At 39.7% G+C, this 27,376-nt stretch overlaps 1 protein-coding gene across 2 annotated transcripts in view; it reads left to right on the top strand.

Moving 5' to 3' along the window:
• ATRN (attractin) overlaps positions 1–27,376 on the top strand; it is a 185,014-nt gene that overhangs the window by 81,115 nt on the left and 76,523 nt on the right. For both annotated transcript variants that reach the window (XM_018057410.1, XM_018057411.1), the window contains exons 10-19: positions 260–414; positions 3,469–3,553; positions 6,173–6,390; positions 9,980–10,101; positions 10,993–11,131; positions 12,688–12,878; positions 14,783–15,002; positions 17,292–17,477; positions 18,014–18,247; positions 26,442–26,579. In XM_018057410.1, the coding sequence (XP_017912899.1) occupies positions 260–414; positions 3,469–3,553; positions 6,173–6,390; positions 9,980–10,101; positions 10,993–11,131; positions 12,688–12,878; positions 14,783–15,002; positions 17,292–17,477; positions 18,014–18,247; positions 26,442–26,579 (1,688 nt within the window). The remainder of the gene's footprint in view (positions 1–259; positions 415–3,468; positions 3,554–6,172; positions 6,391–9,979; positions 10,102–10,992; positions 11,132–12,687; positions 12,879–14,782; positions 15,003–17,291; positions 17,478–18,013; positions 18,248–26,441; positions 26,580–27,376) is intronic.

The raw sequence follows: 27,376 nt of genomic DNA, 5'->3' as shown, positions 1-27,376 counted from the left end.
GATTTCTACTCAGAAACTAGAATTATAGAGTGATAGGGTATGAATATTTTTAAGACTCAACATAGTTTATCAAAATTCTACATCTTTTGATTTTACATGTTTATTGTTGAAAAAATTACTTCTATACAGAGAAAAATGTAAAAGTATTTGCACATTTGGATCTGAAGTTAAGAAAATGGTTATGTTTGTATTAACAAATAGATGATAAACATTCTAAAGAACTAACCTTGTATTTATTATTTTTAAATAAACTCAAAAGGACCATTCTTAAGGACAGCCGATTTTTCCGTTACTTGCACACAGCTGTGATAGTGAGTGGAACCATGCTGGTGTTTGGAGGAAACACACACAATGACACATCCATGAGCCATGGGGCCAAATGCTTCTCTTCAGATTTCATGGCTTATGACATTGGTAAGTTTCCCAAAGCCATTTTGGCTTCAAGAATCGTTTTTATCCATAACCTGCATTTTAAAAGAAACAGAAAATATCTGTAGTTAATAGTGGTCAAGCTGTTTGAAAGAGGTCCAGATGGAATTTTTAATGTTAAATTGACTGATCGTAATATATTAAAAAGCATTACTTCTATATCTGATTCTTTTAAAGTCCCTCGTTTGATGGATTGGGGTGATTGGGCTCTCCTGTGTTATAAATAAAAGCCTTATATAGTGTATTATGTCATTGTGACCACCAGCATTGTGTTGAGTTGGTTTAAGTCTAGCTGTATTCATTCCCTTGAAACTGTTTTCATACATGCTTGATGTAATACTTGGACAGGCATATTTTAAATATTTGGTGTGGTAATTGTATTGACCAGAAGAGGGCAATATTGGTTCATGCAAAACAAATATTAGAAATTCTTTTGTGTAAATATCGTTAGCTGTTCTTTTTTAACAGACATTTAAGCGCAAGCCACTGAGCTTGTACATTGGGGATTGTAAAGGGAATAAGTTACAGTCCTTGGCCTCATGGTGGGGAAAGCAGAGAATCGAGCAGACAATATCACTGCAATTTAGGGTGTTATTTGCCTGAGAAGAACGTATGAGAACGCCTGTGAACATCCCATAACTCTTAGGTATAAGGGTTGCAGTCAGGAAAGTCTTTTTTTTTTTTTTTTTTTTAATTGGGGTATAATTGTTCTACAGTATCGTGTTAGTTTCTGCTGTGCAGCAGTGTGAATCAGCTATATGTATACATATATCCCGTCTTTCTTGAGCCTCCCTGGCTCCCTCCTCCCACCCCTCTAGGTCATCACAGAGCACTGAGCTGAGCTGTCTGTGCTATACAGCAGCTTTCCACTAGCTGTCTATTTTACACATGGTAGGGAAAGCCTTCTTGAGAAGGGCCTTGCAAGCTGGGTCCTAAGAACACTGGGAAGTCAGCTGGACCAGGTTAGGTAGCACTTCTCAGTCAAAGGAACCCCATGTGTAGAGACACAGAGGTGTTAAGAGACTATGCTACATAACTTGGGGCCTCTGAATAGTTAGTTCTGGCTGTATCCTAGCAGCACATCAGGGAAGAGTGGCTTCCAGCAGAACTAGAAGCAAGCAGCTGTGTGGTCAGAACTTGAGGGACTTGCTGTGTTGTGCTGAAGGGTTTATGCTTTTTGAAGAATCTTAAAGAAGAGGTAATAGAACTGTATTTGTGTCTGAGGGAGATCTCTGTGTGGCATTGTGATGTGTAGTTGGGGAGGGGTAGGATGTGTAACAAGGCTATTGATAAAAGTTCTTAGGAGGGTTTGAGCCAAGGCTGTGGAAGTAACAGTGAGGATAAAGAGACAAATGGGTTTGAGAATTACTAGGAATCTGTGTTTTGAAAGCAGTGACAGCATCCTTCTCTGATATCTGGTGTGGGCGTAGTAGATGGTTGTTTTGTTTTGTTTTTCCCCTTAAGACTGGAACTAGAAGGACAGAATCTGGGAGGAAGTGAGTAAATTGAATTTGAGAGCGTGTTCAAGTGGAGATGACTGTGAGACAGAGAAGTATAGAAATCAGTGGGGAAAATGTAGGAGGGGATGAACTTTCTATAGGGAGCATGTGTCATCAGGAACAAGCAAAGAACCAAGGGGTAGATCCATAAAGAAGCCTGAAAGAGAATGGAGACTGCGAAAGCATGTTGGAGAAGTAGGACAGAAGTGAGGCAAGACTGGGGACCTGTGAGGAAGCAGTTACCAGTGGCTGCAGAGGGATGACTTCCCTAGTAGCTCAGAGGGTAAAGCATTCACCTGCAATGCAGAAGACCTGGGTTCAATCCCTGGGTCGGGAAGATCCTTTGAAGATGGAAATGGCAACCCACTCCAGTATTCTTGCCTGGAGAATCCCATGGACAGAGGAGCCTGGTGGGCTACAATCGGTGGGGTCGCAAAGAGACAGACAGAGGGATGAGGTAAAATAAGGACTGAAGAGTCTTTCAGATTTTGCAACCAAGAGGTCATTCATTACCTTCTAGACACAGAGGAAAGATCCAGAATATAGAAAGCTGAGAAGTAATGCATGTTGAGATAAACACAGCAGTGTTTTCACTTAAAACATTTCACTTAAAAACAAACAAAAAAACCCTTGTCAGTGAAGGCAAGAAAAGGGGTAAGTTGAATGCCTCGTAGGGCATATTTAAATGCTGTGGTAGAAGTCAAGCGTGACGAGAGGAAGGGCTCCTGCCACCCTGGTTTTAGGGAAGGAAGCAGGAGGCTGTGGGAGTTGATGGCCTCTGTTCTGCATGTGAGGAACACCACAGAGTTTAGGCTGGGTGGGAGCAGTGAAAGCTTTTGTTGTCAAGGCTGAATAAATGTCTAGATTGAGTGTGAGTGTGAAAGTCTGCGTGTTTGGGAATAGGAGACAGTGAGTCAGACATTGGTATGGTTTGGCAACACTAGTTGGTATTAAGGTCCAGAAGAGAGATTGTTAGCTTGGATCAGAACAAAGGAAAATAAGTAGATCTGGGGGATCTAGGAAAGGACCTTTTAAAAATTAGATAAAGTTGGTTATTATTATTATTATTGTAGTTTTAATTTTCTACTTGTATTTTCCTATTCTAGTTACTGAGTTTGGGCAAAGCAACATAGAATGGAAAATCATTATGGAATGTACATGCTTTACTTACGTAAGCTTTGAAAAATGTAAAATTTGATTAAGTTAGAATACATTGTAGTGGGTAATACTGATGGGCAACAGAGTGAGTGATAAGGATGTCATGGGAGTTGGCTGCATTCACTAATTAGATTTATGTATTAAATTTTGGTTGTGCTGAGTTTTCATTGCATTCATTAATTAGAATTGCTGTCGAGTCCTACCTTTTTTTCATGCCTTGCTGATCTGTTGTTGCTGAGTTTTAACTCAGAAATAATGGTGTGACTAAGAAAAACTGTGAGCTATGTTTGTGTTTATTACAGTCTTCTTTCCCAAAGAAAATGCCAGTGTCCATTGATTATGAATAGTGGTCCCTTCTGAAGTGTGTTTTTCTTGCTCCTAGATTGTGACCGATGGTCAGTGCTTCCCAGACCTGATCTCCACCATGATGTCAACAGATTTGGCCACTCGGCAGTCTTATACAACAGGTAATTGAAGAAGAGCTTGCTCCTTTTCTCTTATGTTTAAAATGAAAATGAAGTAAAATGTGAAGTGATATTGAACTTACATATTATTTGCAGGATTACTTTATCTCATTTGTGTTTCACAGAATTATGTTAGGTATGGATTTCCTGATTTATATTTAAAATATTTGATGTGGATTTGAATTACTTCTAATGCCATGTTTGTTGATGTGGTTTTAGAAGTAAGCTGTCTTTGGTGTTGTCTGAGTGCATAGGACAACAAAAGTTGTGTGCAGTTACTGTCTTATACCCTCTGCCATTTGCTATCATTTGTGGTGCTTAGGTTGTTGCATTTCTTACCTTTTGTCTGAGTGGTGAAGAAAGATTTTTAAAAAGAGGGCACTTCAAAAAAAACTTAGTTATGGGAACAGAGGTGGGAGATTCTGGTGCTTCATATAGCTCAAGTCTGTGGCGGTTCACGCAGTTCAGGTCTCTGTATTATCTGAAGTCTGCACTGTGTTCCATTGCATCATTTGGAAGTGTCTGGCCCAAACTCACAGAGCTCTTCATAAATCTGCCCCTGGAAAAGCATCTTATAAAGGAGCTCCAAAGTGGCTATGTGACTTGTACCTTATTTTTATTTGTTAAAATAGTCTAATCATGTTGTTAATTTTCTCATTTTTGTTTCTGTTGTGATTACTGTTGTTTACTTCTTTTAAAATTCTTGGCCTTATCAGTCCTGAAACTATTTAAATGCTATAATGCCTATGTATATTATGTTAGGATTCCCTTTGTTTTCAAATTTGCTTTTGTCATAATTCAAGTTAGATGAGGTAATTGACCTTGGATGAGGGAAGATAAGAAAGCAATCTATCACCTGAAACTATCACAACATTGTTAATTTGCTATACCCCGATACAAAATGTTTTGCTGTTAAAATAATAAAAAATTTTAAAAATAAAAAAAAAAGAAAGCAACCTATCTTGGAGATGTGAAGGAAGAAGAAAACTTAGACATTGGAAAAAGGGACGTCTTTCACAAATAAACATTTAGTTGAAATTTAGCAATGAAACTTATAGTAGAAATATTTGATAAGTATAGATTAAAGTGGAAGGATTTTTTAAATTATAATTTGAGACGTTATCTTAAATTGTAATATGTATTGCCTCAGTAAGGAAAAGCCTTAAAGTTTTCTAGTAAATGCCTGTTGATGCTTTTCATCGGAAAAGCGGTGGGTAAATTTTGTTATCATCTTACCTGTGGTGATGCCTGGCCTCAGCTCTTTTCATCTTTATTATGTTTTCCCAGCATAGGACTTGGCAGATAATAGGCATTTGCTAAATGGCAGCTATTAGTACCATAATGATAATTAGCAAATAAATGGATTTTCTATCAAAATATTTGGAGGTTTTATATGAACTCAGAGAGCTGACAGTTTACCGTACGATGTAGTTTAACCATGAATCAAAATTGGAAATGGCTTGCCTGAGTCATAATGTGTTTATTTTTGTATAATCCCAGCGGAGTTTTTGAGCCTGTATGTTTCTGTGTGTATGCATAGGGTTGGAGGGGGCAGGGCATGACAAGGGAGTCACGTAGGAAAAAAAACCATGGTTATTTTGATATTTTTCCAACACTTTTCTTACTGTAGTATAGTTTATATACAGTGTTGTGTTAATTTCTGCTGTAATGGTTAGTTTAATTTTGTGAAGTATTTACCTAAGGCGAAACTTTGATTCACAAGATAGTCACATGTTTTGAATGATGGTTCCCTTAATTGAGCACCAGATTGGGCCAGCTGTGCTTCGCTTAGTTGTTGTCCTTGTGGTTTTGGGGGAGGCAGGAAGAAGCGTGGGCTGGGGGCATTGAGACTGCTGCAGATGCAGCTCTTCTTTCCAGTTCATTGCTCCAAGCCTCTTTGAAGGACTCTGCCTACCCTCACATGGCCGATGTGACCAGAAGTATTCAGGATTGCTAAGAATACCTGCTGTACTGGGAGGCAGATGGTGCTTATTTGGTTCAAGCAATAAATTGACTAGTTGAATCCATACTACATAATGTGATACTAAGTAAGCCGATATGAAGTTAAAAATTAAACCTGGTGTTCGTTTTTGGTTACTGAAATATGTCCGTTTTCAGATACAGTAAAAATGCAGCCACGGAATCTTTATGCTTTAATTAGTCCTCTGTTGATTTGGGGAAAATTGAGACACAGTGAGAATGAATTGCTTGATACCTCATTGTGGGTTAGTACTAAACTCCTGGCAGATTATGGCGTATCAGAGTTGGAAGAGAAATCATCTGTTCCACTGATATACAGCTTGTACTGTGCATTAAATTTCTATATGCACTCATCTCTTTCTTATTGGTCTGTTTTCATTACACAGTTTTGATTAGAGAGCCTTTATCTATGCTAGCAGCCAGAAGAATAGATAGGTTATTGTAACTGTTCTGACTAGTCATAGGCCATTGTGAAAGGTTGGAATTTGGGAAGTAAGGTATAAGAGTGATTTTTGAGATCTTGAAATATTACTTTTTACAGGACTTTTGATATGTGAGGTTTGTCTAAAGATTATAAAAAGTATATCATGCATTTGTTTATGTAGGTTTCCAGTAAACTCTTTTTCTTTTTTTTTCTTTTAGAACCATGTATGTATTTGGTGGTTTTAATAGTCTCCTCCTCAGTGACATCCTAGTATTCACATCGGAACAGTGTGAAGCACACCAGAGTGAAGCTGCTTGTCTTGCAGCAGGACCTGGTGTCCGGTGTGTGTGGGACACAGGGTCATCTCAGTGTGTCTCCTGGGAGCTGGCACCTGAAGCACAAGAAAAGATAAAGTCAGAATGTTTTTCAAAAAGAGGTATGTTTTTTTGTTCCTCTTCTTAAAATGTAGTTAATTTAAAATCTTTTTATCTCAATTGTGAAGGCACTTATCCTATGTGAACTTTCAGTGTTCATTTTATTATCCAAAATTATTCGAGTAATAACATAGGCAAATGCTTTATGGATGTTTGAAAATTGGTTTGTAAACATTTGTGTAGTGGATGGAAACATGCCATGTCTGCTGTTTGCTAATGATGAAGAAAAAACATTTTTAACATTGCCTAGACTTTGTATACCTACTCTAGAGGAAAAGGAAAGTGAAGTCACTCAGTCATGTCCAACTCTTTGCAATTCCATGGACTGTAGCCTGCCAGGCTCCTCCGTCCATGGGATTTTCCGGGCAAGAATACTGGAGCGGGTTGTCATCTCCTTCTCCAGGGAATCTTCCCAACCCAGGGATTGAACCTGAGTCTTCTACGTTGCAGACAAACTCTTTACCATCTGAGCCACCAGGGAATCCCCTTTTCTACCAACTTCAGAACCTAGATGTTTATTTCTGCACTGTCCCCATATCTTAGCTACTAGCTATCTGTCATTATCAAACACTTGGAATGAGACTGGTGTGGCTGAAGAAATGAATTTTTATATTTTAACTAAATTAAAAACTACATGTGGGGACTTCCCTGGCGATCCAGTGGTTAAGACTCCGCTGTTCTGCAGCAGGGGACACAGGTTACATCTCTGAACAGGGAACTAAGATTCTGCATGCTGGCAGCCAAAAAGAAATAAAAAATAAAAACTACATGTGGTTAGTGGCTACCACATTGAATTACGCAGTTTTGACATTAAGGATAAGATTCAGTTCAGTTCAGTTCAATCTCTCAGTTGTGTCCGACTCTGCAACCCCATGAATCGCAGCACGCCAGGCCTCCCTGTCCATCACCATCTCCTGGAGTTCACTCACACTCACGTCCATTGAGTCCGTGATGCCCCCTTCTCCTCCTGGCCCCAATTCCTCCCAGCATCAGAGTCTTTTCCAGTGAGTCAACTCTTCGCATGAGGTGGCCAAAGAACTGGAGTTTAAGCTTTAGCATCATTCCTTCCAAAGAAATCCCAGGGTTGATCTCCTTCAGAATGGACTGGTTGGATCTCCTTGCAGTCCAAGGGACTCTCAAGAGTCTTCTCCAACACCACAGTTCAAAAGCATCAATTCTTCGGCGCTCAGCCTTCTTCACAGTCCAACTCTCACATCCATACATGACTACTGGAAAAACCATAGCCTTGACTAGACGGACCTTAGTCGGCAAAGTAATGTCTCTGCTTTTGAATATACTATCTAGGTTGGTCATAACTTTTCTTCCAAGGAGTAAGCGTCTTTTAATATCATGGCTGCAGTCACCATCTGCAATGATTTTGGAGCCCCGAAAAATAAAGTCTGACACTGTTTCCACTGTTTCCCCATCTATTTGCCATGAAGTGATGGGACCAGATGCCATGATCTTCGTTTTCTGAATGTTGAACTTTAAGCCAACTTTTTCACTCTGCTCTTTCTCTTTCATCAAGAGGCTTTTTAGTTCCTCTTCACTTTCTGCCATAAGGGTGGTGTCATCTGCATATCTGAGGTTATTGATATTTCTCCCGGCAATCTTGATTCCAGCTTGTGTTTCTTCCAGTCCAGCGTTTCTCATGCTGTACTCTGCACTCATCTCACATGCTAGTAAAGTAATGCTCAAAATTCTCCAAGCCAGGCTTCAGCAATATGTGAACCGTGAACTCCCTGATGTTCAAGCTGGTTTTAGAAAAGGCAGAGGAACCAGAAATCAAATTGCCAACATCCGCTGGATCATGAAAAAAGCAAGAGAGTTCCAGAAAAACATCTATTTCTGCTTTATTGACTATACCAAAGCCTTTGACTGTGTGGATCACAATAAACTGTGGAAAATTCTAAAAGAGATGGGAATACCAGACCACCTAACCTGCCTCTTTAGAAATCTGTATGCAGGTCAGGAAGTAACAGTTAGAACTGGACATGGAACAACAGACTTGTTCCAAATAGGAAAAGGAGTATGTCAAGGCTGTATATTGTCACCCTGCTTATTTAACTTATATGCAGAGTACATCATGAGAAATGCTGGACTGAAAGAAACACAAGCTGGAATCAAGGATAAGATTAAGAGGGCTAATCCAGAAATGCTATGTTGAAGTAGATTGTTCTAATAGGTAGAGGTAGAGTTACTGTCTTTGCAAAGTATTATTCTTTTCTAACCTCTCTAGTTGAGCACAGCAGTGATGGCAAGGCAGGCAGTTGCTGAAGATGAACAGTGATCCCTGCTTCTAGAACCACCCCTTGTATTGTCCAAGTTTTCTTCACCTTACCTACTCAGCTTCTTATTACCCTTTTTTTTCTGACAATCAGCACAGTGCAGTACAGTGAAGTCATGTGTGAGAAAGTCTTTTAAAAGTAAGAAAAATGTCTCTGCAAATTATTTTTTCACTTCAGTTTATTTAAAGTATGTTGATTGAATTTCTTAACTGTTAGGGTTACCATGGTATAGTAGTTACTATGTGAGTTATGATGGACAGAGGCAGCTTTCAACTATCCTGGAATGTTCCAAATTAAACTGAACATAAATCCTCAGTAAGAACATCCAGTCAACTTTCCAGGTTCATTGGTGGTCTTGTGAGTGCTGGAGAACCAAGATGACCAGAACTTTTTAGGGCTAGTCACCATCTCCTAAAAGGGATAAAAGCAGTGAAGTAGTTATTTTTTAACCATATGTCAAAAAGTTCAAATTAAATATGCAGATTTATAGGAAATAGTATTTAATTCCCTTAGATGATCCATTATGAACTCATCTCCAGTGTCACCTTCCTGGTTTACTCTGCTTTCTGTGTGGGCCCAGGCCATGGAGTGATAGCAAGGGCAGGGAGAGCAGCCTCAGGAGCAGGTGGCTAGGATCTTTGTGAGGGTGCGCCCTGCCTTTTCTTGTCCATGGATTCTACCATGTGCCATGCCCATGAATGGTTGAATAGATGAGCCAGAAGTTGTGTAGCTTCTCTTTCATTGCTGACCTTGACCCATCTAGGGTCACTGGGAAATCAACAGGTCTGTAGTAACCCAGAATTTCTTACATATAAGTGTATTGCCTTTTTGGGGATTCTGTGTGCTGCCTGCTTCCTGCACCCAGAGCAGCCTTGCCTTTAATAGCTAGGAGAAATGGCTTGGTCTCCTATACTTCTTTGTTTGGCTCCTGGGCAGCTCTTGGTGTTCACTGAATTGCTAGTTGATTTCTTTCTTGGGAAGAAGAGTCTTCAAAGAACCAGACCTATTTCCCTTATTGTTGAATTATTCTATCTTTGCTTTTCATCTTCTGTGTACTTTTGTTGGGAGGGTGGAGTACAAAATGGCTTTTCTTCATATTGTTTACTTATTTCTAAATACTGTTTAAACCTGAACACACCAATATATTTTCCTGCCAGTTTCACTCCTCATGTTACTTTCAGCCCTTGTTACTTTTTTGTTGTTGTTTTGCATCAGTCATATTGTGCTCAACATTAGCTGTAAGGGACTGTGACTTTTCTGAAAAGAAGCTGTCACAGTTGATGAGTTTTCCTTCTCTTCACAGTTTTTGACCATGACAGGTGTGACCAGCTCACAGATTGTTACAGCTGCACAGCCAACACCAATGGCTGCCAGTGGTGCAATGACCATTGTGTCCCTATGAACCACAGCTGCACAGAAGGCCAGGTCAGTTTCTCAGGGATTTCAAAGGATAGAAAAATCCCAGGTGGGGTTAGATATAGATATAGATTTTAGTATGTATGGTATAAATACTAGCCCAGAATTATTTTTGAAATCTTTGGTATTGATTTGGATTTTACTGTTGAGTCAAGTTTCTTTTAGCAAGAGATGCTCTATATGTCCAAATTCCAAGGGTTCTCCTAGCCAGGAGGATTGATGTTTGTGTTTTAGAAGAAGGCAAGACTGTTACTCTGAATATGCCCCAGTCCCTAGGCATGGCTGTGGCTAAGGGCTAGGTTCTTGGTGTGAAGTTTGTAATGCCATGCTCCCTCTACCGATGCTAGGTTGGGGAGCAGTTTAGGACTTGAGAGTAAAAGTGAGTCAGGTGTGTAGCTGCCAAAATAAATTGTGGAAATAATAGACTTGGCAAAATCTTGTCTTACATTATATTTTGACTCAGCCTAATTTATGCTTATATTTATGATTTTTATTAAATTATAAGGCAAAAAAAAGAATGGCTCAACTTTTATAATTTTTGACGGTTTATAAGATATTCTTTGTCAGTTGGTAAAGCATATCATAGAATATAAAATTTTTATACTGTTTAGGAGATGATTTAAAAAGCAGCAGGTTCAACTTTCACATTTTACTGATGCATAAGTTGAAACATGGTGTTTAAGAGAATCCATTATTTCCTTGCCAGATCCTTGCATGTCCTTGAACATTTCTCTGGAATGTTTCCACTGCAGTGCTGCTTCACCTACATCTTATTTGTTTATCTGTTTGTTTGTAGTTTGCTTCCTCAGTTAGACTCTGTTGTTTTTAGCATCCTCGTTGCCCTCACCATGAGTTCTCTCTGTGGATATAAGACAAAAGCTTTTGTCCATTGTATTCTAGATCTCCATTTTCAAGTATGATCAGTGCCCCAAGGATAACCCGATGTATTATTGTAACAAGAAGACCAGCTGTAGGAGCTGTGCCCTGGACCAGAACTGCCAGTGGGAGCCCCGGAATCAGGAGTGCATCGCCCTGCCCGGTAGGCGTTGCAGAGGCATCTTGATGTGGATGGGTCCAAAGACTTCACATGCACTCACTGTCAATACTGTGCAATGTAGATTGAACCCAGCAAAAGGGTAGAACTCATTTTATCCATTCATCCCCCACTCCATTATTGTGGTTGTTATTTTTTAAGCAGAAATATACTTCTTAAGTATTTGCTTCTACCATCCTTTGAACGCAAGTGAAGCATCTCCTGCTGCTGTGGAGAATTGAATCACGGCTTGACTCCGTGTCGTTGAGCCTGCTCTGTTGTCCCCACCCCATTGGAGTGGTAACCTGGGAGTAGAAGGCAGCAGTCTCAGTGGCCAGTCTGCTGGGTACTTTATGAAGTGTGTTTCATATTGACCATTGGGGTCAGGTTGTCAGCACCTTCTGACAAGAAGGGAAGGAGAGATGCCCTTGTCAGCAGCACTTCCTGAAATGACCCCAGCCCCAGATAGCCCAATTTATAGCACTTCTGAGGTTCAGGATGATAAGTTGTGAGCCTGAAGCCAACCAGCCATGGCTAAAACTCTATGATATATTTGCTTAGCCAGGAAGCCCAGGAGGTGGTCTGCTGTGACTCTGTACAATAGAAGTATAGGGTAGCTGGGCTCTACTGGGCCCTCTTGAATGTCCGTTGGAAGTACCTGATTCTGCTTGCTGGAGTGGACTTCTTGTTCTTTATCTTATTACATCACAAACTTGAGTACACAGCAGAGTACCTGCGGGTCTTGCTAAAAGCCAGCATCTAGCACAGATATGTGGTGGGGCCCTAGGATCTGCATTTCAACAAGCAATGACACTGATGCCACACTTTGAAGAGCTAGTCTTTATCTGCTCTTAAATGATCCCTTTCCTGTGACTTTCCCTTCATCTCATTGGCTGCTGATGAACAGGGTACTCCAGGATACTGTTGTTCTAATGAAGTTGCTTTGCTCATGCACTGTCTTCCAGGAAACATGTATAACTTCTGTGCAGCTCTTTTTGTGGAATCAGGGAGGTCACAAGAGCAGATACAAACTTACCTGGTTTGGCTTACTTCCCCGAAAGGCTCTTTCCGTCTCACTTTTGGGATGTATTGTGTAACTTGAGTTTACCTCCCACTTGATGTGAAAACAGTGTGTCTTTTGTAGACTTGTTCACTCACCAACTCACTTCTGTTCTTGTAGTTTTCTACCCCATCTTTTCAGTAATGCATATTCATTTTTCTACTTTTTATTTAGAATTTTAGTGTTCTTTCTAATTGTTCTTCAAAAGATGGTTTATAAGTTTAACACTTGTCAAACAAATGTTTTTCTCTAAGACATGGGAAGATTGACCTCAGCATATGCATTTGAGGTCCAGGAAATAAGACTGATAAACATTTTAAAAATTCTTTTTATTCTGTATTTGATCCTTGGTAATATGTCTGATACAGTCACCACGTCCAAATGAAGTATCTAGAATTGAACTCAAAAATACTATTTAGATTTCCAGTGGTTCAGAGTGGTAATATAAGTAGTTTTGTGTGATTTCTAAACCTCTTTGTTTTCTCTCCCTTCTTTAATAAAGAAAATATCTGTGGCATTGGCTGGCATTTGGTTGGAAACTCATGTTTGAAAATTACTACTGCCAAGGAGACTTATGACAATGCAAAATTGTCCTGCAGGAACCACAATGCCTTTTTGGCTTCTCTTACAACTCAGAAGAAGGTAGAATTTGTCCTTAAGCAGCTGCGAATCATGCAGTCATCACAGAGCATGGTGAGTTAAAATCCTTGGAACTTAAGTTTCTAGTATCCACCTTTCTGCAGAGAGCATAACTGCAGCTTACCTGTGACGTGCTTGGCAGGAGGAGGAATGCTAGTAAGTGCAGTGTAATAGACTGTAGAATGGCACTGTCAAATTCTCTTCCTTCAGTATTATATATTTTTTCTTATCTTGAAATTTCCAACACATTTTTATTAGTCATATTTGATTAAATTACATATTAATAGTTATATGTATATTGAATAGTAACATGTTGACATATGCACATATCCTGTGGTATCTGTAGATTATTTCATATCTATTTTATCCCTAGGTTCTGCTGGGATGGGGGAGTTGGGTGCCATTATTAATTAGCTGAGTTGAATTAAGCCAGGTTTCAGGGATTATTATAGTGTATAATATGATTTAATGTTAATTATCCTAAAAAATGGACATCTATGGGTCTTTCTTAGATCTAATTAGCTCAAAAGGAGAGGGCATCTTCTTTTTAAGAGTTTCTGAGCACAGAAAGGCCTCAAGTTCTCTTCCTGTCCATCCACTGCTCTTGGGCAGCTTGTAGTTGATATACAAGAATGACATTTTGTGTTTTTTAGTCCAGAGTCCTAGAACAGTGGTCCCACCCTCAGTTAACTGATACCCACAAGACAGTGCTCTTTCACCAATTCATAGTCTTGTGATCAGATTAACGGTTGAGAGACAACTAAAGTAAGGTGCTTCCACAGCTATAAATCTAGACTTAGAGCCCTGGTTTGTTTGGAAAAATAAGAAAGGGCGCTGTAACCTGTAGGACAGAGGCAAGCTGACAAACAGAAAGAGGTAACTCCTGAAGACAGAAGGAATGAGCTGGACTCTCTGTGCATTGATCAAAGATATGGAGATTGAGGGGTGAGCTGCAGGTAAGTTTGCATAACTGGTGCAGACTGAATGGGAAGGAATTGCTGTAGCTGGGCCTTAGGAGAGATCAGTTTTATCCCTATAAGTAAATAAATATCACTCACTACAACTAAAAGTAACAACTTTTGGGTGGTGTTGTTATTGCTATTTTTAAAGTCTCTTAATAAGCATTTTCCCTGGAGAAGGAAATGGCAACCCACTCCATTATTCTTGCCTGGAAAATCCCATGGATAAAGGAGCCTAAGGGGCTACAGTTCATGGGGTCGCAAAGAGTTGGACACGACTGAGTGACTGAGCACACAATATTCATGTTTATTTTTTCCTCCCCAGAATGGAAATACTGTGCATTTTGTTTTGTAACTAGCAAAAGTTAAAATATCTTTTATTTCTGGACTAAACTTTGCACAAAATTTTTTTTTAAACTGCAACAAGAAGGACATTTCAGTAGAGCAAGAGACAGACTTTCCTAGGAATGAATTCCCAGGAATTCATTGACTTATTATTCCCTATAAAATTTATTGACGGCCAATATGCTCTGCCTCCCTAGCTGAACGTGGGAATCTTCAATCATCTAACCTAGCCAGAGCTCCCAAAACAAGCTTAGATAACAATGGGCATGTAACCAATGTTTCATACATACTGTTACGGTATTTCATGTATAAATAGATATTTCAACCAGCTTGAGGGTGGCTATCTGTTCATAGCATTTGTCATAGAGCATAGAAATTTAGGAACTTGATTATTACTTTGCTGTTAATCTCTGTGAAAATTTTGATGTCTTCTCTGACATCTTTGATGTCTTTCCTATCCTTTTTAAATGGCCATATTAAAGTGCCAGGAATGATAAGTAACATAAAAATAAACGTCTGCACTAATCCACCATGACTGATTTGGGATAAGGAGGTTTTCCTGTGTCCTTTGGATACATGTAACTTAGTAGTTTTTATCTAGAAGCTAGTTTTGGTCAAGACATTGATTATATTCATAGTCTGTTTTGCCTACAGTCCAAGCTCACCTTAACCCCATGGGTTGGCCTTCGGAAGATCAATGTGTCCTATTGGTGCTGGGAAGATATGTCCCCGTTCACAAATAGTTCACTACAGTGGATGCCGTCTGAGCCCAGTGACGCTGGATTCTGTGGGATCTTGTCAGAACCCAGTACTCGAGGCTTAAAGGCTGCAACCTGCATCAATCCACTCAATGGTAGTGTCTGTGAAAGGCCTGGTAAGTATATGGTTGTGTTATGCATTACTGGACATTCATTGAAAGAGAAACTGTAGGAGGCATAATAAAGTGTTGTGAAATTTTCATGAAAATACAAGTGGAGTATTGATTTCAAGCATATGAAGCAGAGGATAATGCAGAATTTTTAAAGCAGAAGGAAGTAGTATGAGCTATGAACAAAACCAAAAATAACTAGCATTTTCCTGGTGACTCAGTAATAAAGAATCTGCCTGCAGTGTGGGAGATGCAGGTTCGATCCTTGGAGAAGAAATGGCAACCCACTCTAGTATTCTTGCCTGGAAAATCCCATGGACAAAAGAACTCTGTCCATGGGATCGCAAAAGAGTCATACACAATTTAGTAACTAAACAACAATACTCTAATTAGAATATTGTTATTTAACAGTGAGATTGATTGGTTTGTTAACCACAAAAAGTATTGAGAATTGATCTAAAAGGCAAATTTCTAGGTGTTGGCAGAGAAATGCTGTGGAAGATAGAACAAAAAATCTAAAGAAAAAATCAGAAAAGAAGCAGATCACTGCAGGGATACTGAAAGATAGTGTCAATGGGGAGAAAAATAATTGGTGTAGTCCTGTGGGTGAAGAGGCAACAGAACCAGACATGAAACAACTAATCGGTTCAAAACTGGGAAAGGAGTACAACAAGACTGTATGTTGTATCCTACTTATATAACTTATATGCAGAGTATATCATGTGAAATGCCAGGCTGGATGAATTACCAGCTGGAATTAAGATTGCCAGGAGAAATATTGACAAACTCAGATATGCAGATGATACCACTCTAATGGCAGAAAGTGAAGAGGAGCTAAAGGGCCTCTTGATGAGAATGAAAAAGCTGGCCTAAAATTCAACATTAAAAAAACTAAGGTCATGGCATCTAGTCCCATCACTTCATGGCAAATAGAGGGGAAAAAGTGGAAGCAGAGACAGATATTATTTTCTTGGGCTCCAGAATCACTTTGAACAGTGACTGCAGCCATGAAATTAGAAGACACTTGCTCCTCAGAAAGAAGGCAACGACAAACCTAGACAGTGTATTAAAAATAGCAGAGACACCACTTTGCCGACAATGATCCATATAGTCAAAGCTATGGTTTTTCCATTAGTCATGTACAGATGTGAGAGTTGGACCATAAAGAAGGCTGAGTGCCAAAGAACTGATGCTTTCTAATTGCGATGCTAGAGAAGACTCTTGAGAGTCCTTTGAACAGCAAAGAGGTCAAAGCAGTCAATCCTAAAGGAAATAAATCCTGAATTTTCATTGGAAGGACTGCTGCTGAAGCTCCAGTACTTTGGCCACTTGATGCAAAGACCCTCATGCTGGGAAAGATTGAGGGTAGGAGAAGAGGGTGGCAAAGAATGAGATGGTTCGATAGCATCATCGACTCAGTGGACATGAATTTGAGCAAACTACAGGAAATAGTGAAGGACAGGAAAGCCTGGTATGCTGCAGTCCATAGGGTAGCAAAGAGTCCGAAAGGACTTAGCAGCTGAACAACAGGAAAGGAAAAGCAAACCTTTAGCGCAATGATGCTGCAGGAGAGTGCTGAAGGAGCCTCCACTTGGAGTTGCTTCACAGGCTTGAAGCTTCGCTCTAGGCACATCTCAGTTTCATAAAGACAGGCATGGGGTGGCATGTGCAGCACACAGACAAGCCCTTGACCATTGTCCTCCTGCAGGGGGTCTGATAGGCAGTAGTTGGAGTTTTGTGGATGCTTTTGGAAGACTGGACTCCATTGACATCATATCTCATTTTAGGAAGGTATTATAATTTGTGAGAGGAATGCAGGGATGTGGAAGAGAATTGAGATCACTGTGGAGTCACATTAATATTTATTTAACCTTCCTGTAGGGAAATTTTTCAGCCATTTTGGATCCTGGGTGCTTTGGTAAAGTTAATGAATGTTGTGGTTCTTTCCCTAGAATATACAGAGATATAGTGTTGCATATTCAGGTGGGTTGTAAAACTTGTGAAGTTCATCTTGGGTCTCCTATATTAGAACCCCTTCTATTATGGAAAAATTAGCTTGTTCCCTCATATCTGTCCTTGTCTTTGAAAATAAAAACAGTTTTTCCCCCCAAGCATATAAATATACATGACTAACCAGTACTTGATGACCTAGGACTTTGTGTTTTCTTCTACGTTTAATGTAACCCACTGAATTGACTTCATGACACATTAGTGGGCACAACACACACTGCAAAGCCTTTGACCTTAGCTGACATGGTGGGAGCTTTAAATGTCTCTCTTGGGTTTACTTCCCAGCTAACCACAGTGCCAAGCAGTGTCGGACCCCTTGTGCCTTGCGGACAGCCTGTGGGGAGTGTACCAGTGGCAGCTCGGAGTGCATGTGGTGCAGCAACATGAAGCAGTGTGTGGACTCCAATGCCTACGTGGCCTCCTTCCCTTTTGGCCAGTGTATGGAGTGGTATACCATGAGCAGCTGCCCCCGTGAGTGAAAAGAGAGCTCTAAGCAGTGTGGATGACAACACTGTGTGTAGGGCAGTGCTGTCAGCCTCTGAACTTTCTAGGGATGAAACCAGACTTGACCATCTGCTCAGGTCTATCCAGAGACTGTCTGATATGAACCTGCATATAGAATCAAATACAGTGACACAAGTAAACAATTGTAGAATAGATCACAGAGTACAGAAATAACTTGCTGAATCTCAGTATCATATTGTCCAGTCTATGGAATGTCACCACATCCTTATCTCCTAATTCATAAAGTAAGTGCTTTCCAGGAGATGGTCTCTAAAGTCTGCCTCCGATATCCTAAGATTGCAAGAGAAGAGAGGCGTCTCTATTATAGGTTGGACAAAATATTGGGCTCTTTAAAATTTTATTATGCCATTTGAACAGTCACAATAAAATAGGAATTTTGACTAACAGTTGAATCATCTGTTAAAGAAAAAGATAATTTAAATATACACATTATGAATTTAAGTTTACATGTGATAGTAAATTGTAACTTACGTTTTTTGCAGCTGAAAATTGTTCAGGCTACTGTACCTGTAGTCACTGCTTGGAGCAACCAGGCTGTGGCTGGTGCACTGATCCTAGCAATACAGGCAAAGGGAAATGCATAGAGGGCTCCTATAAAGGACCAGTGAAGATGCCTTCTCAGGGCCCTACAGGAAATTCCTACCCACAGCCTCTTCTCAATTCCAGCATGTGTCTGGAGGACAGCAGATATAACTGGTCTTTCATTCATTGTCCAGGTAAGATGTGTTCTGTGTCCCAAATCTCACTACCTACTTACAAAGAATAAAGCCTTGAAAGCTACATTATTTATATGGATTTCTTTAAGGGGAAAAAAAAAGAAAGATCGTTTAAGAAACTATTTGTTTCCTGTGAAAAATATTTTTAATGTCAATTAATGAAAATACTAAGAATTTTCAGTTGTTTTGCTAACTTTCATTATAAAAGTAATGAAATGTGTTCATTATAAAAATTAGCTATTACAGATGTAGATAAAATAAAAACTATAATTCCTCATCTCTCAGTTCAGTTCAGTTGCTTAGTTGTGTCCGACTTTGCAACCCCAGGGACTGCAGCATTCTAGGCTTCCCTGTCCATCACCAACTCCCGGAGCTTGCTCAAACTCATGTCCATCGAGTTGGTGATTCCATCCAACCATCTCATCCTCTGTCATCCCCTTCTCCTCCTGCCTTCAGTCTTTTCCAGCATCAGGGTCTTTTCTAGTGAGTCGGCTCTTTGCATCAGGTCTCCAAAGTATTGGAGCTTCAGCTTCAGCATCAGTCCTTCCAATGAATATTCAGGACTGATTTCTTTTAGAATTGACTGGTTTGATCTCCTTGCTGTCCAAGGGACTCAAGAGTCTTTTCCAACACCACAGTTCAAAAGCATCAATTCTCCAGTGCTCAACCTTCTTTATGGTCCAACGCTCACATCCATACATAACTGCTGGAAAGACCATAGCTTTGACTATACGGACCTTTGTCAGTAAAGTAATGTCTCTGCTTTTTAATATGCTGTCTAGGTTGGTCATAGCTTTTCTTCCAAGGAGCAAGCGTCTTTTTAATTTCATGGCTGCAGTCACTATCCACAGTAATTTTGGAGCCCAAGAGAATAATATCTGTCACTGTCCATTGTTTCCTCATCTATTTGCCATGAATTGGTGGGACCAGATGCCATGATCTTAGTTTTTTGAATGTTGAGTTTTAAGCCAGTTTTTTCACTCTCCTCTTTCACTTTCATCAAGAGGCTCTTTAGTACCTCTTTGCTTTCTGTCATAAGGCTCGTGTCATCTGTGTATCAGGTTATTGATATTTCTCCTGGCAGTCTTGATTTCCATCTTGTCCTTCATCCAGCCCGGCATTTCCTCATCTCTAGTTCTTCATAGAAGGAAAAACTTTTAACAGTAATACAGGTACCTTTAGATCTATAGTTTTTTAAATAAAAAATACTGTGAAGTATACTATGCATATGATATATTGTTCTGCAGTTTTCTTTTTTACTTAAAAATACAATGTGATGATTGTTAGGGGAAAAATTAAAAATAAAATCTCCTGCCAACCCAGAAATTCCTCTCCACAGATGTAGGAAAGAAAGTTTTATTACTGAGTAAGCATTAAACCAAATCGTAGTGCACATTTCAGCAGTCCACTAATGAGATACAACAGAGAGAAATCCCATCCTTTTAAATATGCCAGCGTATACAGTCCATTCTATACTTGTCCTCAAAACGAAAGTAACTTGTCTTTGTGTGAGAGGACTTGATGCCACTGTTTGCTCTACATTCTTTCCTAGTTTATTGTGAATTTACCTGGTAATTGGGGTGGCCACCTATGTTAGTTAATTGCCTTTACCCAAAGGAAAAAAACAAAAAGGAAAACAAGCTTGTATCTTTAATGCAAGCAGATGGTTATAGTTTGGACCCATTCCCACAGAGAGAGGGTAGGGTGGCTGGCTTGCTTGATGTTTACATTTCAAAGAGATGGCTCTTAAGCCCTTAACAAAAACCGTGTCTGCTTTGTAATGCTGACTTATGGCTTATTTAAGTTTTAAAGCAACCCACTGCAGTGTCTTTGCCTGGAAAATCTCTTGGACACAGGAGCCTGGTGGGCTGCAGTCCATGGGGTCGCAAAGAGTTGGGCACAACTGAGCGACTAACACATATGTTTCAAAGGAATTCGAGGTTTTTTAAATGCAAATTTTCATACTGAAATGCTCTAAGAATAGGGAGAAGGAAAACCTCTTTCCTTTGACAAGCAGAAAAAAGGAAAAATTCAGCCTGCGTATCTACCTCCCTCTCTCCTTCCTTCCCTCCTTTTTCCCTTCTCTCCCTTCTCCCCACTCCTTCCCTCTCTTCCCTTCTCCCAGTCCTTCCTCATTTCTGTCACTCCCAGTGGTTGATGCAAGAAGGAATCAACCTTGAGTTGATGTAAAACTTGAGCCTTGATCTGCTGGGGTAGCTGCCCTGGAAACCAACCCAGAGAAAGTGGCCTTTGATTCAAACTTCAGTAAATGCACAAAATAACTGATGGGCTGCCAGAACAATTGGGAGAAGCTGTGGGCTTCCCTGATAGCTCAGATGGTAAAGCGTCTGCCTACAATGCAGGAGACCTGGTTCATTCCCTGGGTCAGGAAGATCTCCTGGAAAAGGAAAAGGCAACCCACTCCAGTACTCTTGCCTGGAAAATCCCATGGACGGAGGAGCCTGGTGGGCTACAGTCTGTGGAGTCGCAAAGAATCAGACACGACTGAGCGACTTCACTTTCCCTTTCACTTTCTGGCAGGTGCAAAAGACTCCCAAGAGATTAGTGGATAAGAATTTCTCTGAAATCCTGCCAGACAGTGCCCCTGACTACTGGACTGTTTATGAAGACTTCTATAAGGAAAGTTACTTAGTGAAAGTGTTAGTTGCTCAGTCATGTCCACTTCTTTGGGACCCATGGACTGTAGCCCACCAGGCTCCTCTGTCCATGGAATTTTCCAGACAAGAATATTGGAGTGAGTTGTGATTTCATCCTCTGGGGGAATCTTCCTGACCCAGGAATCGAACCTGAGTCTTTTGCACCTCCTGTGTTGCAGGCAGATTCTTTACCATCTGAGCCACCAGGAAAGCCCATATTACTTATATGGAATGCCCAAAAAAGGGCAGATATTTAGAGACAATAAATAGATTAGTGATTGCCTAGGACCAGGGACAAAATTGGGGAATGATGGGTTCAAAGTTTTACAAAGTAGCTGTACCATTTTTCATTCTCACTAGCAATGTTAGAAAGGTTCAGGTTTCCCCACATCCTCGTCACACTTGTTTGATTGTAGCTGTTCTAGTGTATGAGAATATGAGAAATGGCATGTCACAGTGTTTTTTTGTTTTGTTTTGTTTTGGATGTACTGTGTCTTTGTTGCTACACATGGGCTTCTAGTTGTCAGCAGGGGCTACTCTTCTTTGGGGTGCACGAGGTTCTCGTTGTGGGGGCTTCATTTGTTGCAGAGCAGAGGCTCTAGGCATGTGGGCTTCAGTAGCCATGCATAGTCTTAGTTGCCCTGCTGCATGTAGGATCTTCCCTCACCAGGGGTTGAACCTGTATCCACTGCATTGGCAGGGGGATTCTTAACCACTGGACCACTTGGCAAACTCTGTGATTTTGATATGCATTTCCCTGATGGCTCAGATGGTAAAGCGTCTGCCTGCAATGCGGGAGACCTGGGTTCAATCCCTGGGCCCAGAAGATCCCCTGGAGAAGGAAATGGCAACCCATTCCACTACTCTTGCCTGGAGAATCCCATGGATGGAGGAGCCTGGTAGGCTACAGTCTGAAGTTGAGCATCCTATTCGCCATTTGTATGTCTTCTTTGGAGAACTATTCAAATTCTTTGCCCAGTTTTAAAAATTGCATTATCATTTTACTGTTGACCTACAGGAGTTCTTTGTGAATCCAGATACAAGCCCCTTATTGGATATATAGTTTGCAGATATCTTCTCCCATTCCATGGAGTTTCCTTTTACTTTCTTGATGGTATCTTTTGAAATACAAAAGTATTCTTTTACCCTATGCGTGCTTTTGGTATTGTATAAAAGAATCAGTGCCTAACTAACCCCAAATCACAAAAGTTTACTCCTATATTTTCTTTTTAAAGTTACATAGATTTATCTCTTTGTATTTAGGTCCATAATTCATTTTGAGTTAATTTTTGTATCTGATGTGAAGTTGGCATCCAAACTTATCTTTTTTTTTTTTTTAAACTTATATTTTTGCATGGGATTAGCTAGTTGTTCTTGGAACATTTGCTGAAAAGACAATTTTTTACTATTGAATTTTGGGAGTACATTTGTGTACTATTGAATTTTGGGAGCACATTTTTTGAAAATCAGTTGAATGTAAGAAATTATTTCTGAACTCTCATTTCTGTTCTATTGACCATATGTCTGTCCTTATTCTAGTATCACACTCTTGATTTCTATAGCTTCGTAGTAAGTGTAGTAAGTTTTGAAATTGGGAAGCCTAAGTCCTCCAACTTTGTTCTTATTTTTCTAAATGGTCATGGCTATTTTGGGTTCCTTGAATTTCCATATGAATTTTAGGATGAATTTGTGAGTTTCAGTAACATCAACAAAAAGCCAGCTGATATTTCATAAGAGATTGCATTGAATCTATAGACCATTTGGGAGTCTGTTGCCATCCTAATGGGGCTTCCCAGCTGGCGCTAGTGGTAAAGAACCCACCTGCCAATGCAAGAGACCTAAGAGAGAGATTTGACCCCTGGGTCGGGAAGATCCCGTGGAGGAAGGCACGGCAACCCACTCGAGTATTCTTGCCTGGAGAATCCCATGAACAGAACAGCCTGGTGGGCTACAGTCCATAGGGTTGCACAGAGTTGGGCACTACTAAAGCAACTTAGCATGCTTTGTTGTTCCTTCCGTTGCTCTGTCGTATCCGACTCTTTGTGACCCCAGGGACTGCAGCACACCAGGTTTCCCTATCCTTCACCATCTCCCAGAGTTTGCTCAAACTTATGTCCATTGAGTCAGTGGCGCAGTCTTACCATCTCATCCTCTGCCATCCCCTTCTCCTTGTGCCTTCAATCTTTCCCAGCCTCAGGGTCTTTTCTAATGAGTCAGCTCTTCACATCAGGTGGCCAAAGTATTGGAGCTTCAGCTTCAGCATGAGTCTTTCTGATGAATATTCAGAGTTGATTTCCTTTAGGATTGACTGGTTTGATCTCCTTGCTGTCCAAGGCAAGGGACTCTATAAAGTTTTCTCCAACCCACAATTCAGAAGCATCAGTTTTTCGGCGCTCAGCCTTATTTATGGTTCAACTCTCGCATCTGTACATGACTACTGGAAAAACCGTAGCTTTGACTATATGGACCTTTGTTGGAAAAGTAATGTCTCTGCTTTTTAATATACTGTCTAGGTTTATCATTGCTTTTCTTCCAAGGAGGCAGCATCTTTCAATTTCATGGCTGCAGTCACTATCCACAGTGATTTTGGAGCCCAAGAAAATAAAGTCTGTCACTGTTTCCGTTGTTTCTCCATCTATTTGCCATGAAATGATGGGTCGAGATCCCATGATCTTCATTTTTTGACTTAGCACACACATACCTTTTTAACAGTATTAAGCCTTCTAGTTTATAAACCTGGAATCTTTCTATTTCTTTAGTTTTTTATTCTCTTTCAACAGTGTTTTATAGTTTTCAGTGTTTATATGTTATGCTTATTTTGTTAAATTTACTATGCAAAGTATTTTACACTGCTTCAAGGTATTGTGAATTGAAGTATCTTAATTTTGTTTTTTGATTGTTCATTGTTAGTATATATTTAGAAATAGAGTTGATTTCTCTTTGTTGATCTTGTATCATGCAACCATGCTAAACTATTATTTCTACTATTTCTTTAGTTGATTAGGGTTTTCTTTATACAGGGATTTCATTGTCTGCTAAAAAAGACAGTTTTACTTTTTCCTTTCCTATCTGGACACCTTCTTTGAAAAAATGTTTTTTGGAGGACTATTTGGCCTGACAAGAAACTCCAGTACAATATTGAATAAAAGTGTGAGAATGGACATCATTGTCTTGTTCCTGATCTTAGGGAGAATGAATTCAGTCTTTTTCCATTATATATGATATTGGCCTTAGTTTTTTCATACATGTCCTTTCTCAAGTTGAGAAATTTCCCTTCTCTTCCTGGCTTTTTGAGGGCTTTGATTGGGTGCTGAATTTTGTCACATACTTTTTCTATATCTTGATAATATGTGGTTTTATTCTTAAGTTTATTAATACTATACATTATACTAATTGATTTAAGGATATTAAACCAGCCTTTCATCTCTGGAATAAAACCCATTTGCTTATGATGTATGGTTCTTTTTACTGTGTTGCTGGATTCAGGGTTTTTTAAATTAATTTATTTTAATTGGAGGCTAGTTGCTTTACAATATTGTAGTGGTTTTTGCAGTACGTTGACATGGATTCAGTTTTCTAGTTGGGTATTTTGTGTCTGTTTTCATATAGGATATAGATCTGTTCTATAGTTTTCTTTCTTGTGATGCCTGTCTGATTTTGGTACCAGGGTAGTACTGACTTCTTAGAGCAAGTTGGGAAGTATTCCCTCCTCTTGCATTTAGTGAATTTGCAAAAAAGGTTGGTATTAATTCTTCTTCAAGTGTTGATAGAATTTACCAGTGAAGTCATCTGGGCTCGGATTTTTCTTTGTGGGAAGATTTTTGATTATTCATCCAATCTCTTTACTTAGTAGGTAAGTAAAGTATAATAAGTAAAGTATAATACAGGCAGATTTCTGTTTCTGCTTCAGTCAGTTTGGGTAGCCTGTATTTTATAGGAATTTTTCTATTTCATCTAAATGGTCAAGTTTTTGGCATACAGCTGTTCATATTATTTTCTTGTAGGCAGATTTTAGCTATATGTGTTTTCCTATTTAGCCTTTTGAATGGTTTTTGTTTTGTGTCTGGTTTTATTTTATCCTTTTCTTTTTGCAAAGTTTCTAAATATTGTGAAGTTTTTTCAGAGCTTACTTTCTTATTTTATGAATGCAGTAATCCCTCAAGCCTCCCTGAATTTACTAAAGTTAATATTTTTCATTCTCTTAAATTTCTTGCACTAATCCTTCCTTCAGAATTAGTTGTTCCACGTGTTGATCTTGGTGGTGCCTTTAGCTTGGTAATTTTCTCAGACTAGTGACTCCTCAAGGTTGATTTGTATTTTTAACTGAATGTCTAGGCTTACGAATACTGGGTATACTGAGCTGTTGTGAAGGTGTGGTGTGATGTCCCAAGGGAAAGGCTGGCTAGCTAGTACCAGGACTCTCCAACTCTGGTCTGCCCTGGCTGTGGATGAATGGTCTCTGTTCCTCCCTCAGTGAAGGGAGGAAGGAGCATCAGACCAGGTGTCTGGATGTGTTTGGCATGTTCATGGTTGTGCTAACGGCCCTTCCACTTGGGGTATTCTGAATACTTCTAGAAATTCAGTGCTTCAGAAGTATCCCATTCTACTTCTTACAGCACTTTTTCCTCTTATCCCAAACCCTTGCTTTTACATTTCTTCTATACTTTCAGTGAAATTTGATGGGGAAGAGAGAGAGAAGCATTTGTTCAGTGTTTTTATCAAATCAACACATTGTATACTTTAAGTGTGCACTTGAGATTTATACAATATTCCATGTCAGTTATATCTCAATAGAGCTGAAGAGAAGACAGGTCTGCTTATAGATTGTGCACTACATAAGTGGCCCCACCTGAACTCTGCCGTGCACAGTTGTCCTGAGCAGCCCTGAGAGGTCCACGCGTCATATTTCTTTCTAGTTGTGAAGTCCTGTATGCATCAAGAATCAATAATTCCACTTATAAAAATGTTTACTTATAAAGATGGTTATTTTTCTAAAATGAAAAGTTGAAAGCAAACTATCAGAATGTAAGGAAATGGTTAAGTAGCTATTTGGCTTCATAAAAATTATTCTACCATTTAAAGTTTTCTTTATGTTAGATGAAATAATGTAAAATAATTGTGATCTACATTTTAAAAAGCCAAAATTGAATATTAATATAAACACAGCTGTGTAAAACTGTATAGAAAAAAATACTGGAAGGAAAGATTCCAAAAATGGACAGTGATTTCTGGGTGGTGAAATTGTATATGATTTTTTTCTAATTCCTGTATTTTTCTAATTTACTATCATGAGCATGTATTATTTTTAAGTGAATAACAACAAAACTTTTTTTAATGGCTATGAACTTTTATATTTCTGATTTTCCTGAACTAGCTCTTTTCTGATGTTTTGATCTTATTTCTCAAACTAATTTTTGGTAGTTTTGATTATTGTTTTTAGAGGCAAAAAGGAACATAGATGGTTACAAACAAATCTTGCGGAGTGTATTCCACCCAGCTCTACCATAGGACAAGCCCCTTAAAATTCTTTCTTTTAGCTTGCCAGTGCAATGGCCACAGCAAATGCATTAATCAGAGTATCTGCGAGAAGTGTGAGAACCTGACCACGGGCAAGCACTGTGAGACCTGCATATCTGGCTTCTATGGTGATCCAACCAACGGTGGAAAATGTCAACGTAAGTCAAATTTTTCAGGGTCACTGATTGCAAACCAAGTGGCACATGATGTGTCTGTTTGTCTTGATTATCTTGAAGGAAGAAAGCCACTTGGTTTCAGATAATGCCTTTCTTAAGTTACACTTGTCAGGAGGTCAGCTGAGCTGGAAGAGAGAGAGCAGAGCTGCCTAGTGTCAGAGTAGATATTAAAGCATCTAGTCAAAAATGAAGGAGTTAAAACCTTTAATCAGTTACTGTGATGATGGAAGCAAAAGGCTTACACTGAGAGAGCACTGACTCCCCTTGTTCTACTTTCCTTCTTGGAATGGTGTGCTGTTTGAGCATCAAGTGAATTAGCATAGCCTTGGGGGTCAACATACCATTGAGGGGGCCCTGAACCAAAGGTCCAGCGAAAGCCTTTTGAGGACCCTGGAGTGGAGAGATGGTGGGGGGAAAGGCTAGTAGGAGTGAAGAAGTACCTGGGACGGAGAGTGGGTAAAGCCTCTTTGAGGTTCCCCTCCTCCTCCATGTGGAGGCTCAGCAGAGGTGCCTGAAGAAGACCTCTGCCTGAGGCCTCAGATACAGAGACCTAGGAGTGAAGGCACCTGAGCTAGGAATGCAAATATGTGATAGAGAGGGGCTGGCCAGGGGGCCTGAGCCCTTGACTCAACTCCACTAGAGAGCTCCAGCCAGGCTGGTGTGGGGAAGGCAGCTTTCCCTGTAAGGCCCACCAGAGAAAACCTTTATCGTTGCCTATGGTTGAGCCTCAAAAGTCACATTTAGATTTTTAACCAGGAGCTAGACTCCTCAATACTTCA

Source organism: Capra hircus, chromosome 13 (assembly GCF_001704415.2).
Source record: "Capra hircus breed San Clemente chromosome 13, ASM170441v1, whole genome shotgun sequence".
In the NCBI taxonomy this organism is placed as follows: Eukaryota; Metazoa; Chordata; class Mammalia; order Artiodactyla; family Bovidae; genus Capra; species Capra hircus.
The sequence above is the reverse complement of the archived record's forward strand: the minus strand, read 5'-3'. Positions and strand labels throughout refer to the sequence as shown.